The 12152-nt window shown below is 48.6% G+C and overlaps 1 protein-coding gene across 8 annotated transcripts in view; it reads left to right on the top strand.

Annotated features, from left to right (window-relative positions):
* CADPS (calcium dependent secretion activator) overlaps nt 1–10678 on the top strand; it is a 229456-nt gene extending 218778 nt beyond the window's left edge. For all 8 annotated transcript variants that reach the window (XM_076346560.1, XM_076346556.1, XM_076346559.1 and 5 more), the window contains 2 exons: nt 7460–7564; nt 9339–10678. In XM_076346560.1, coding sequence (XP_076202675.1) covers nt 7460–7564; nt 9339–9518 — 285 coding nt within the window. In that variant the 3' untranslated portion in view covers nt 9519–10678. The remainder of the gene's footprint in view (nt 1–7459; nt 7565–9338) is intronic.
* Nucleotides 10679–12152: the final 1474 nt, after the last annotated feature.

The raw sequence follows: 12152 nt of genomic DNA, 5'->3' as shown, positions 1-12152 counted from the left end.
CTTTAGAATGAGCCCACAAGTGTTTAATTTCTTATTCTGTTGAATAAAAAGGGGGAGCTTTTTTTTTATTGGAAGCATTAATTGTAAGACTAGCTGATCAATGCCTGTGATATTAACTCATTGCTTATTTTCTGGTTAGCTGTGTGCTCTTAGAGCCACAGCCGCTAAACTTCATTTCTGTAACATGGGCAATGTCACACCAATTTCTCTGCTTCCAGGCGTGCTCAGAGGTGCAATACGTGGTCCCCTGAGCCTTGGCCCCGCATGGCTTGGGGGAACGGGCCAAATCCTCAGCAGGTGTAAATCGAGAGAGTCACTGGGTTATAATTGATGCCACCCATGGCCACAGCCGGGACACGACCGAGCCAGATGCTCTTTGCCTGTAGGGGTGAGCCCCTGACCCTGCTGCAGGTTTGGCCCTCTGCGTTGGAGGAGGTTTTGTAGCTCAAAGTGCTGAGCTGCCTTTGGATGGCTCTTCTGGTCCCCCGGAGAACGGCAGGGGAGGGGGAGCCCATAAGCAGGGCACTGTGGAGTGACGCCCGGCACAGGGGATGGTTTTTGTTGAGTAGTGGGAAGAAAAGTTGATGAATACACGGGATGGGGATTGCTGCATGGGCAGGTCTCTGCTTGCCATCCAGAAAATGTATGCTTGCAGGGGAGAGATGTGCCTCTTCCTTCTTCATCGTGTGGCAGGTCTGTCCCCGTCTCCTCATCAACGCTGGGGACTGGAGCTACGTGTGTGCCTGAGGGACCGCAGCTCTTCGCCCGCCTCGGCTGTGCCACATCCTCCTCCGGGGCCACCACCATGTATCTTAGCTCAAGAGTTTCAGATGGACTTGTGTCACCAAGGCCCTGTCCCCGCTCTTTCCCCACCTTCCCGGCTGTGGGTGAGCCTGGGGATGGCACGTCACCTTTTGCAGCAAACAATGCCTGAGTTTCCAAAACACAGCCTGAGAAATAGCCGGGGCTCAGCTCCGGCAGCCTGGCCGCGACCTTGCTAGCGCTGGCTGGGAGCAGGGCAGGAGGCAGGCTTTGTCCCACCAGCGCTCTTGTCCACATCCAGCATCCCAGCTGAGCTGGGCTTCGGAGGAGGCTCTCAAACTGGGATTGCATACGCTGCCGTATACGTTCAGGCTTGCTGGGAACATCTCTCTCAGTTTTTTTGAAAGAAAAGAGTAGGAAACTGCATTGGCCATGAGGCTCTATGCTTCATGCTTATGTCTTTACCAAGTTTTTGTAATTGCAATGACTGCCTGGGATCAACAGCAAAACAAACATTGAGGGAAGGTGGAAAGGAACGCCTTGGTGGTCACAGAAGACCAGAGGAACAAGAGTGATCCTTCCATGACTGCCGTCAAGCAGCCTGGGCTTTGGGTTGCAGGCCTGCAGACAGTATCGTGTGTACAAACCTGGCTGTGTGTGCATACAGGGCGCGCCATGAGCAAACACAGGAGCGCGGTCCCTTGGGCAGGCAGACTTCACCAGAAGAGCTCCTGCTCCCATTCACCGAGCAAGTCTTCAGGCAACGCTGGCAGCTGTGTGCGCAGAGCTGGTCCCCGGAAAGCACGGTCCTGAGCTGCTGTGGCTGCATCCCTACCTTCTCTGCGGACACGACACCTGCCGAGGGGAGGTGGCTGCCGTGAATGCATGTGACAACGCCGAATACCAAATTTGATCTCAGAGCTGCCCAGGATGGGGATGGACACGGCTCTGTCGGCTGTCACGTACTGTCAGCAGTTGTAAATCAGCACAGCCTCGCTGTGCTTTCCACCAGCTGAGCTTCTGGCCCATTGGACGGGGACGCAATCACCAGATACAAAGAGTCGGTAATTTTTTAATTCTTTTTTTGTCCCTGGCTGATCGAGTCTCTTTGAGAGAGGGCTGTTGCCTGAGAGCAGGTTCAGTTTTCCTTTGGGAAATAAGACTCCCAGTCAGCACGTTCCTCTCTCCCTTCCCACCTCTGTGGTCCCCTCACTCCGTGCTGGCCGGCTGAGGGATGCTGCAGAGGCAGCCGCCCCACATCCAGTCCCTCACCTTTGAAACACCTTGAATTCAAGGCTTCATTTCAAAGCTCCCTTTCAGCATTTCAAAACAAGTCCGTGTCCCGGACAAAGAGAGGGAGCCAGCCGGCGTTCGGAGCCTCCTTGTGCAGTGTGTGTCACAGTTTTAAATAGATTTGCCCTGCTTGGATTGGTTCTGGTTGGAAAGCGAGTACTGAAATGAGAGGTCATAGGGGAGAGTTACTATGGTAATTGAGTAGTATCACCAGTAGTTTTGCTCTTATGAGCATTAAAGCACGTAATAATAGACAAACAACAGTGGTTAAAGCAAGCAGGTAGGATTACTATGTTCTTTTGTCAGAAGTATATAATGTCTTGTAGTCAGTTTTAAAGACTTCTCAACCCCCAAATCCACCCAGCAGTCACCTGCTGAGTAATTTTGTATGCCTAATCTCTAGCCCTTAACTACAAGCTTTCTGCTAATTTGAGGCAAATGGGTATTTTTGACACTAAATAGGGCAGTAAAGAATCCCTGACCTAGAAAAACTCCATTCCAAGGCACTGAGAGCAGAGAAATACTCTTTCAGCATCCTTGTGAGACCTTTGGAATGACATAAAATAGCTTTGACTAAACTGTGCTGCAGCCTTCGATTAATGGTTTGCAGAAACTTGCTGAACATCCCTACTACAACTTCCCCCATAAAACTTGTCACTTCAGATTGCCATCAGCCACCACAACAATAATCATTTCATGCCTATTGCTAATTGCAAGCACAGCTGAGGCTCAGCGGGGTGCTCTTGCACAGTCCCAGGCCTTTATACCAGCCTCAATCTGTTGTATGGCACTTGTTCACACACAAAAAAACTACCAGTAAAGGCAGAAAGAGGCAGAGTCACAGGTTCCTTGTAATCCCTCTGCTACCCTGCTGACAACCCAGCCCTATAAGCATTCCTGGTTTTGTCCCACTCTTTACAAAAGCTGAAGTGACCTTAAGCTACTAGTATGTAAGCTTTTGAATGAAGAATACAGCTCCTTCAGGTGCCTTAAGAAGCAGTGTTGCATCTGGCTTACGAGATTCTGTTTGCAGCACCCCTGGGGTGAGCTGTGGCTTCCTGTAACATGTAAAATATGAGTGTGAACTCAAGGTTCATGGCAAGGAACAGGAGGTCATGCTTCCATTCAGCTCACACCAAAGAAGACGGGGGTTTGCAGATGTTCCTGGGTATGTGTAATGACACCACCTCCCGGAAAGCGCAGGAACCCAGCACAGGGCTTTTTTTTTTTTTGATAAAATATGCCACACTCAGTGTGTTACTTGCAGATTTATTCATATCAATTTTTGCAATTTATGTATTCAGAGACAAACTTGCTATTTCAGCAACTTATTGATCATGCTTTTGCATTAAAAAAAAAAAAGGTGGGGGGGAACGAGGAAGCTTCTTGCTCGAGCTGGCTGAGGTGTTGCATGGGCAGCCGTGGAAGCCCACCCCTTGGCATGCTTCAGCTCCTCTAATGCCTGTCCAGGAGCATCCCAGCCAGCCCATGCCCCACCTCATCTACCCAGGCTAGCACCTAGCAGTGAGGGTCACTGTGAAAGACAGAAGGGGAACAGGAAAACTAACCTGAAAGAGGGATTAAATTCCTGGCCATGCAAATACGGGATCTACTTGCTGTTACTGGGCTCTGATAGCATCTAAAGAGCATCTGTTTGCATTTCCTCTGCTGTTAGCCAGGTCACACCACGCAGCGGGGGCTGCGACGCACCTCCATGGGAGCCGTGGTCCCTTCCCCGCTGATGTCCCGGTGGATGTGTGGCATCCACCACACATCCCCCGGGATGCACCCTCCACAGCCGTCCCTTACTCCGTGCCCCCAGACTAAGTGCAAATTGTCCTCTGAGTGATGGACAGGGATGCCAGCTAGCATCAGTAATGTGTGTGTGCAGCGGCGAGATATGTGGAGTTGGGGTCCATGGACCTGGGAGCATCAGTGAGCTCTTACTCATTCTTTACAACCAGGTGTGAGGAGTTTTGAGAAAATATCTTTACACTAGTTACTTCGGTGTGCCCATGCCACAGCTTAGCTGGCCCTGGGGCTCCAGAAATGTGCCTGAAATGTGTTGCGGCCCCATGGTAAGGCCCCAAAGTTCAGCATTTGGGCTGTGCCCTCTGCACCTTGCGTATGGGGACAAGCCACAAGGCTGGAGCCGGAGCCCCGAGGAGCCCCGCATCCCCGGCACGCGCCCCACTGCCCTTCGGGGAATGGCAGACCCACCCGGGGGGAGCGAGGCGGCCGGTGTCCCGACAGGACCACGCTGCGCTCTTTTGTCTGAAATCATCACATTTGCGTTTCGGAGCATTTGGCTTTGTTGTTGTTTTTTTAATAATATAATCACATGCAAATGTTATCTTCTTTGGTAGGTTAGTCATGAATCAGAGGGCTTGTGCGTCTTATAGCACATCAACACTAGTGATAGCTAAAGGGAACATTTAATTTATGGGCTAACTTATTTTTATGAATATGCAGGGCTTAAATTCAGCAGTTGGTGTGTGCTCTATGAAGTGACGTGACGGTTTTGTGTATCAAGATCAATGAATTAGACTTTGTCTTTTTCTCATAAAGCAGAAAGTCTTTGGAGTAACTTAGCTTTGAGAAAGAGAGCTCCTTTCACGCAGCCGAGCAATACGCCTGGCTGAGCCCTTGTCAGCCAGTGCTCAAGAGGAGAGGGGTACGATTCGGATTCGGCTCGGAGGAGTTTCTGTCTCCGCAGAATCCAGTGTGTTGGAGTGCCTACCAGAAACACAAAAAAATGTTTCATTTTGCTTAATCTGAAGGTCTCGCAGCAGCAAAGTCACCTCGCCGATAACCTCCGGGCAGAGGTTATAATTTCTGTTTCGGATCCATACAGCGTGTAGGTGTGCGTGGCACGGGACAAACAGAAGTGGCAGGACCTGCCCCCGCCGGGGACTTCTCATCTCGTCTAGAGGTGACATAAACACCCGGCAGATCGTTTTGTGGAGGATGAGAGGCAGCAGTGGAAGGGAGAGGGAGTGCGTATGTAACATACAGTCACTTCGTTCCTCTGTGGGTTTTGATTTAAAGAGGTGGTGGAAGAAGGCATTTGGGTGACCTGGGCGTCTGTGCGCCAGCGCAGCCCTGGGACACAGCTAATGTCACCCAAGAACATGACTCATTTAAGCATGCTGACTGCAGGAAAGTAACATTATAAACATTAACGATTTCTCTCTTTTGCCCACGTGGGCCCCCAGCATTACAAGGGAACCCAGGCAGATCCCCCAGTGACAGCAGTCGCTTTGTGCCATCCCCCCCGCCTCCAGCTGGCTGTTGTCCGACCTGGGTGGTTGTCCCAGCACCCACAGGCACCCGGGGCTCTCTGGGGATATGCAGGGATGCTCTGACCTCTCAGCCTGGTCTGAGGGAGTGGAAGGTATGAAGACCCACCAGACCTTCATGTCTACTCTGCTGGTCAGGCCTACACCAGCTAACCAGGGTGCTTCACTCACAATTCAACCCCAATCTGACATCAGGACCTCAAGTGACAGCTCACAGTATCTGAGCTTGACTTCTGTTACGGAGAGAGCTCCTGCTTGCCCATCTCAATTAGTTTCATTCGAGCTCTTAGCTCTTGCCAGGTCTCCATCCTGGAGATGAAGGGCCGGCAGGAATCTCTGCCACAAGTTGCACAAGGTATGAGCATCGAGCAAGAGATCACCACGTGCCATTCTTTGGTGACTCTTCCATCCCTTCATTTCCTCCATTTTATTAAGAGGTGGTGTAGAAATAGAAGTACAGGAACATCTTCATTGAAGTGGGGGGGGAAAACCCTTCCCTGTGCAGCATGACTAACCTCTGCTGTCTGCTCCTGGTGGAGGGTAGCAACTCCCAGGTGCATTACCGTACGGTTCAATAATGTGTGTTGAGCCCACATTTTTGTGATGCTGGGCTGGTTTAGCTTGGACTCATTTGTTTGCTTTGGTGAGCTTTGTGCCAGCTTGTGGGTGCTCCAGGACAGCAGTGTCTGCGGGTCCCGATGCTGCCAGCTAAGCCCTAAGCAGTCACAGCTTACGGTGCTGGAGCCGCCCGTCCAGCAGCTCCATCCGCGCTCTGCTCACAGACAGGCGCTAGCCTCTCAGCCGGTGTTGAAGGGTGGAGGGTAACAAGTCACCGGCCTCAGTTTTGCAATTACAGAATACTCAGTTGTCTCCATTCAACTGCTGCGCTGGCACCTTCAGCAACTAGAGGGAAGAGGGCATGTTTCTGCGTCAGAGACCCCCCACCCGAAGGCGCAGTGAAGGGAGGCAGTAATACCTGCGTTAGACTGATGCAAGGTTTTAGGTTAGTTGGGAGGGAGCTGCATCTCAGACTAACATGGATGGCACTCGATCAGGATTTTTATAAACTGGTCCAGTGTTCGGTTTTTTTGAACTTGTTCTAGATTAATTGCAGCTGGTCTGCAGTATAGGTTTTGATCTGTGTGCGTGTGTGTAAGAGAGAGTGTGAGAGAAGGGTGGGACCGTGATGGGTTTTTGTATGCAGACCACTTTGTAATCAACCGTTGTGCTGAGCGCCATTGGGGAGGTTTTTGTGATTTCCCCCCCCCTCCCCAGCCGCTGCTTTTCCTTCTCTCGAGGGCTCACTGCTCATCTGTGTGGCGTCAGACGTGCAATGCCAGCCCTGCGTGAGCGGGGCGCTGATCCACAGCCCACCGGAGACTTCCTGCACTGCAGGGCTGGCAGGCTGCTGCTAGACAGCTGCAAGCCTTTTTCACAGACGAGCAGCAAAATTTCAGCCCCTGGAGGGGCCCTGTGAGTTCAGCAGCTTGAAACAAGCTCATTTGTTTGCTGCTTTTCCATCTTTCATAATTGTGAGGGTGAAACCAAAGCATTTCCCACGCAGCCTGGGCAGGCGTCTGTAGGTGCTTACACCAGCATCCTCACCCGCAGCCAAACCTTGCCCCCCCAGGAGCCGCCCCTCCACTCGCCGTCAGGGAACCAGACTCGCCCCGTGGCTGGTTATGGTTGAATTTCAAGACGGTAAGTAGCTTGAGTGTGGGTCTGACACACTTAAAGGCAGGAGTGTGCTCTCACTGCGGGGGGGGGGAACAGGTTAAAAAATGGATTGGGCCAAACGCACACCACTGCTGGCAAGTCCCGTCAATGGCGAAATCAGATTACAAGAACCTTGCGGTGTTGCTGGTGGCCGTTACCCCTCCTAATAAGTTTGTTGTTGTTATTATTATTAAAATTTAAAAGCTCATGCATGGAAATTCTGTGTAAAAGAGGGCGCCTGCCTCCCCCTCTAAGTCTGTCATAGCCCATCAACAGGCTGGCTAGCGGGAAAGGTTGGTGCTGACTGTATGCTGGGTGCCGCCTGTGTTATTCAGGGCACAGCACGCAGCCCTAACGTGGTTGCTGGAGAAGTCCTGTCTCTCTTGCAGCAATGGTACACCAGCTCGATGAATGTTGTCTGCACCTGGCTGACAGACCGCATGGACCTGCAGCTTCACATTTATCAACTGAAAACTCTCATTAGGATAGTAAAGGTAATCGTCTGATGTGTTTTCGCTACTGTCTTGCTGTCGGAAGGGGCGTGTGTGTATGCCTGCATGCGTGCGGCGTGTTCTCTTAGGCAAACCGTCGCTGGCAAATATATTAAGCCATTCATTAAAATTCTTAAAAATTAAGATACTTGTGTGTATGGCATGTAGCAAAGGAAAAACAGGAACTTGAAATGCACATAGATGCAAAATACAGGTGTGCAAATAAGAACAAGGGAAACTCTATTGCTATTCGACCCTACCTGTACAATAAGAACACCAAAATTAGCCTTTTTGTGGACAAACATGTTGATCACACCAATGAACTCCAGTGTTAAAACGGGTTAAATCAAACCAGAAGTTTTTAACACTGTTCTACTAGAAACATTTAAGCCCAGCTACGGCTTGTGATTATCGTCAGAATGCAAATGAGGATTGTTCTCATGGTTAATTGAAGTTGTTTCTTTTACAATGGGTGTATATAATCAACTGTAAGAGATCACAAAGGTGAGATAACATACCCTGAAAGTAACATTTTTTTCCTTGAGTGCACGTGTATGTGTATATGTGTGTGTGTGCGTGCCTTGGACTAATGATAATTATTTCAGTGTGAAATCGCAGTGGTTTACATGAAATAATAAGATCACAGAAGGGGGTAAATATATTTTTGATCATTTTAGGTTCTATCTAATGCTTTTTTGCTCTAGTATTTTATAATGTTTATGGTCTTGTGTGCAGTGAACACATTGAAGGCATGAATAAATTAAAACTGAAATGTATTAAATGTGCTTTTCATAACTGAAAACAACAGGCACTGACAAATTATTTCTACTTGTCAGCTAGCTGAGGAAAGCTTTCTTCCTTGTGCTTTATTTATACCAATATTACATTCAGAAGCAGCTACAACAAATCCAAGGACTTTGTGAAATAGCAGAACAGTAAATAGTTTCCACGCAGAGCACAGAGCAGAATTAAATGAACTACGAGGCCAGAGTTTTATCTCACAGAGTCGAGAAGTTTTTAAACATAAATTCAAATGAGAGATACTAATCATAATAAGGGAAACATAGCTGACTATGGAAATGCAACCCCAGTTTCAGAATTAGGTGAAGAGTGAGAGATTTAAGAAACACATGCCCTGTGCTTATGTTTATACATCAACAATTTTCCCCAGTATCCTGGACTTAGCTTATTTAAGCCCAGTACTGTAGGTAGGATTATTTAATACGGAGCATTCTGGGAACGTGTAATCACATCTGCAGCTACGGGCGATAAGCATTCTGCTGCGTGAAGAAAAATAACTGACGTTACAGGCAGATGAATGCATCCAGAAACAAGGAAAGTTAGTTGGAGCAGAGCCCTTATCTGTTGCTTCGATGTCTTTTTAGACCCCAACCTACCATACGTAAAGCTCCCCTGAGCAGCCCCCAGTACATCCCTGCTTTGAAGCCTTTATGCAGCCACACAGCCCGGCCACCCTGCGGGCCCTGCAAAGGCAGGGCTGGAGTCGCAGAGCTGCGATTTCTTGCTCGAGGCACCCTAAAGGGCCCTCTGCCACGGCAAAGCGGTGGCCGGCAGAGATGGCCCCCCCTGCGCTGCCCGGGGCAATGCAAAACGTCCCCGGGGCAGGGATTTCCCTGGCATCCCAGCGTCTTCCATTAGTGGCCCCAAACTCCAGGCATGGGGGCACGGGCTGACTCCTGCAGCGAAGCGGGGGAGCCGGTGTCGGCCCTGACCTCTGTGCTGTCTCCTCCTTCCTCCGTGCCTCTCCCCGCTTTAGAAAACGTACCGGGATTTCCGATTGCAAGGTGTGCTGGACTCCACCTTAAACAGCAAAACCTACGAGACCATCCGGAACCGGCTGACAGTAGAAGAGGCCACGGCATCGGTCAGCGAAGGCGGAGGGCTCCAGGGGATCACCATGAAGGACAGCGATGAGGAAGACGAAGAGGATGACTAGGGAAGCTGGCCTGGAGGACCAGCTGGGGGTCGCCTGGTATCCGTGCATGTACCTCGTCTGTAACTCAGTTAGTTAGCCACATTAGGAATTTTTATGTCAGCTCTAAATGCCCATGAGAAGTTTACCAATACAAATGCCATGTTAGCTGTGTGGTAATAAGATTAGCACCTCTCTTTGATTCATCGGTTTCCTAATTTCATATCTATATGTTCATAAGCAATATGGAGCACCATTGTTTAATACTGTTAATGGAAAAACTACATAGAAAACATGCTAGGTGTGTCCCTGTTATAATTAAAGTTTAAACAATGCTTCATTAATGTACTGTATATACATTGATGGTAAACTGTTGTGAAGATGAGTGAATCGAGTCCTTTCATTTCTTTGTTTCTCTTCTGTGGATGCCAACTGCTTAAAATTAATAAAAAACCAGCTTTGTTTTTAAAAGAAGAACGAGGCAATTACAAATGATTTTTTTGTTCTCTCTGTTCATTTAAAAACCAGAAAACAAACAAACCCAGACAGCCGTTTGAATCATTCTGCATCCTTGTTAATGTACCAGGCTCTACCCTTCAATATGCAGTTAACTCCATAGAGGCTACATCCCAAAGGATTAGTCATTCTAATTGCCACACCAGATTAATCCTATCATTATGGATGTATCATGCCACATTACAAGTCCAAAGCAGTTGTTTTATGTTGACGTTTGCTCCTCTAAATGTTACATTTTTGTTTAAATTTCAAATAAACGTGTATGTACAAAGACAACTTTAATTACAATCTTAGACTATACAAATGTGTTTATAATAACATATTGAATATTTATTTCAGTAGATTGTAACCATAATTTACAATTCCTCTGTTTCACAATGGTTTTTATATGTCATGTACATTGCATTTTGACCAGTAACTGCATGTCCATCAGTCCTCCCTCCAGAGCTTTTACTTTCTGTGTAAAATAGTGATCCATCTTGCTTTTTTTGCCTTATACAAGCCGACAGTTGTAAAAGTGTGAGAACTGTGGCTTCTCAATAAATAACTATTCAGATGTCCTAAGAATAAATTATGGAGTCTTTTTATGTCTGCCTTAGAAAAAAAAAAATTACAAGCTGAGATGTAAGAGCCCCCACCTCTCAGAATAAAGGCATTTTCTTTTCTCATGGGTGTTTTTACAGTTTATTAATTAAGAAGACGGTTTCCTGATCTGCTCCCAAAGGTCAGGGTGGGACCAGACTGTATATTCCCCAGGCACAAGGACATTTCTGCTGTCACCTCCGCAGTTGTTTCCACCGTTACCTGCTCTCTACATCCTATGATCTGTCTCTGGACGTCTAATTGATGGTCTGCTCCGGTACAGCCCCTGTTGTTACGTGGGAATCGGCCTTGCCTGACACTTACCTTCCACCAAGAGGCCTCAGTTTGTATTTTAACTTCTCCCAAAGCAGCCAGTTGCAGCAGCCTGCAGGGCACTTACAAACACACGGCACGGGGCAGATGCCTAGCTGAAATTAAAAAGCAGGCTGGTTTGATGGAAAGCATGTTAGGTTGGGAGTTTTCTAAGAGGTTTTGTGGTCACTCCCTCCCAGCAACCAATTCAAACCGAATACGACTCCTGCTAGCCTGGGTTTCAGTCATTTGAGAGAGAAGCAGAAGAGCTGATGTCCTTCACCCCCAAGCACAGCAACCTGTTGCCACCCTGGGGAATGAGGACAAGTGTTCACCACCCATAAGTAAAAGATGGGCAAATGTTGGAAAAACATCCTGCCTGGATGAACCTGCCTGACATAACGAACTGTTAAACTAAACCATCTTCCAGTGCCCAAGAGCCATGAGACACTCCATAGAATCATAGAATCATAGAATCATTGAGGTTGGAAAAGACCTCTAAGATCATCGAGTCCAACCATCGACCCAACACCACCACCCACTAAACCATGTCCCTAAGCGCCTCATCTACACGTCTTTTAAATACCTCCAGGGGTGGTGACTCAACCACTTCCCTGGGCAGCCTGTTCCAATGTTTAACCACTCTTTCAGTAAAGAAATTTTTCGTCACGTCCAATCTAAACCTCCCCTGGCGCAACTTGAGGCCATGGACATACGGGAGGAGGAGGGGACCTCTGGGAACAGCCAGTGAAGGGGGTGTTGGCTCCCACATGGGGCTGCGATAATTATGGAGCCTGGAGCACATTCACCTGTAATGTTGGATTTTGGGTCCCTTCCCTCTGTGGCAGAGTTTACCACCTAGCTCTGGAGGTGCTCTGCAGCCCCATCTGGATGGCCATACCCTACATATTCAACACCCACTTACACACACACACCCCCCCACACACCCACCCCCCATCCCCCGCCTAGGCACAGGGACATTAGCAGGGCCTTTACTTTAGAAGTGGGTAGCAGGCATGCACATTTAGCACCATTCACGTGTTGATAAGCCATTTGATGCACTAACATAGACGAGTTTTGAACCCTGACTGTAGCCCAGCAGACCACTTCTTGGTTTTTGTCTTGCTCCGTGATGCTGGTAGAGGGAAGCATTGCCAGAAAAAGCCACCTCTGAGGACTTAGGCAGGAACGTGGCCTTGTGGCCACTGACACAGGAAGCCCTTCCCCCTTCTTACCCATCCTCCAGCT

Source organism: Aptenodytes patagonicus, chromosome 8 (assembly GCF_965638725.1).
Source record: "Aptenodytes patagonicus chromosome 8, bAptPat1.pri.cur, whole genome shotgun sequence".
NCBI classification, from domain to species: domain Eukaryota; kingdom Metazoa; phylum Chordata; class Aves; order Sphenisciformes; family Spheniscidae; genus Aptenodytes; species Aptenodytes patagonicus.
This window is presented reverse-complemented; position numbering and strand designations above follow the sequence as displayed.